The sequence below is a fragment of the Diceros bicornis genome, chromosome 7, assembly GCF_020826845.1.
Source record: "Diceros bicornis minor isolate mBicDic1 chromosome 7, mDicBic1.mat.cur, whole genome shotgun sequence".
Classification (NCBI taxonomy): domain Eukaryota; kingdom Metazoa; phylum Chordata; class Mammalia; order Perissodactyla; family Rhinocerotidae; genus Diceros; species Diceros bicornis.
In genome coordinates, this window is record NC_080746.1 from 63,637,306 (window position 1) to 63,638,830 (window position 1,525).

The window sequence follows — 1,525 nt, forward strand, 5'->3', positions numbered from 1 at the left end:
ACTGTAATAAAGCTCCTGTAATTATGGCTTGACAAGTCCCTCTCACATAGATGAGGCCAGGGGAAACTTCCAGGTAATGCCAGAATACAAAAGCTAAGCTTCCATTCAGCACAATAGAAAACAGGAGCCAGGATATAGATATCCCCATAATCAATTGAAACATTGGAGAAAGAAAAATCCAAACTTATTCCTGCCATAACTATTTAAATTTACTATGCATCCTGAAAATTATTCCCCATTATTAATTTCTGTTCCCAAAGTTGGGTCTCACAAATTTCAGGTATTATAGCCTTCTCAGAAGTTTCTGGATTCCTTGCTTGATCTCCTTGGTTCTCACACCATAAACAATGGGGTTCAGAGCTGGGGGGATGAGGTGGTGCAAGATGTTGAGCAGGATGGGAACATCTGGGGGAATTCTCTTCCTGGCCAGGTTAGTGATGACCAGAACCAGCAGGACTGTGCTGAAGAAGAGGATGAGGATGAAGTGGGAACCACACGTGCTCAGAGCCTTGGCCACAGCACCCTCCTTGATCCTTAGCACAGCTTTCAGGATGAAGGAGTAGGAGAGAACAATAAGGATGAGGTCAGAGCCCAGTAGGGTCCAGCCTGTCACAAACTGATAGAGCTGATTGAAGGTGATGTCATCACAGGAGAGTTTGGACACAGACAGGTTAGTGCAGATGCAGTTTTTGATAATGTTTCTTGCACAGTATCGGAGTCGGGAAGAAAGTATTGGTATAGGCATAGTAAGAAGGCCATTGCGGGCTACAACAAATATAGCAGCTCTAACTACAAATTGATCAGTGATGATGGACGGGTACCATAACGGGTGACAGATGGCCACATAGCGATCATAGGCCATGACCATGAATGTGCAGGATTCCATGGTCAGGAAACTATTCATAATGAACATCTGGAGGAAGCAGGCAGAGAAACTGATAGATTTGTTGTCAAACCAGAAGATGTTCAAGACCTTGGGAATAACAGTAAGGCAGAGTACAACATCCAGCAGGGAGAGGAGGCTGAGCAGGTAGTACATGGGCTCGTGCAGAGAGGCCTCCAGCCGGATGGTGATCAGGAGGGTGGCATTGGCTCCCATGGCCAGGAGGAAGAAGAGGCTTAGGGGCAGGGACAGCCAGTGCTGCCAATTCTGGTAGTTAGGGAAGCAGATGAGGAGAAATTCAGAGTAGTTGCTTGGTGATGCCATGTCAAGTATTCTGACCACAACTGACACTTCAGAAAACCTTGAAGGGTAAGACAAGAATAAATCCATCTGGACAATATGAATTTCCATGAGGAAGTAACTCATTTTTCAAAGAACTATTGGAAAATAAGAATAGTTAAGTGTGTGGTACTATTTTATGTTCTTCATAAACATAAACCCATCCATTCTGTTAAAAATCCTATTAGTAATATGATAATAGGATGACTATTGGCCTGGCATAATTCCCATTTATGCCCCTTTCATTCTTAATAGTTTCCCCACTTGGTTAATAAATTACATGATTGTCCTCCTTATAAGAAA

At 43.3% G+C, this 1,525-nt stretch overlaps 1 protein-coding gene across 1 annotated transcript; it reads right to left on the reverse strand.

The window, feature by feature from the left end:
• Window positions 1–283: 283 nt before the first annotated feature.
• On the reverse strand, window positions 284–1,207 carry LOC131408086 (olfactory receptor 56A4-like). The gene has a single exon (XM_058544650.1). It carries the CDS (start codon window positions 1,205–1,207, stop codon window positions 284–286), a length of 924 nt encoding a protein of 307 aa, XP_058400633.1.
• Between the last annotated feature and the right edge of the window lie 318 nt (window positions 1,208–1,525).

Coding starts and splice junctions, on each gene's coding strand:
- LOC131408086 (XM_058544650.1), bottom strand. CDS start 1,207: ATGGCATCACCAAGCAACTACTCTGAATTTCTCCTCATCTGCTTCCCT.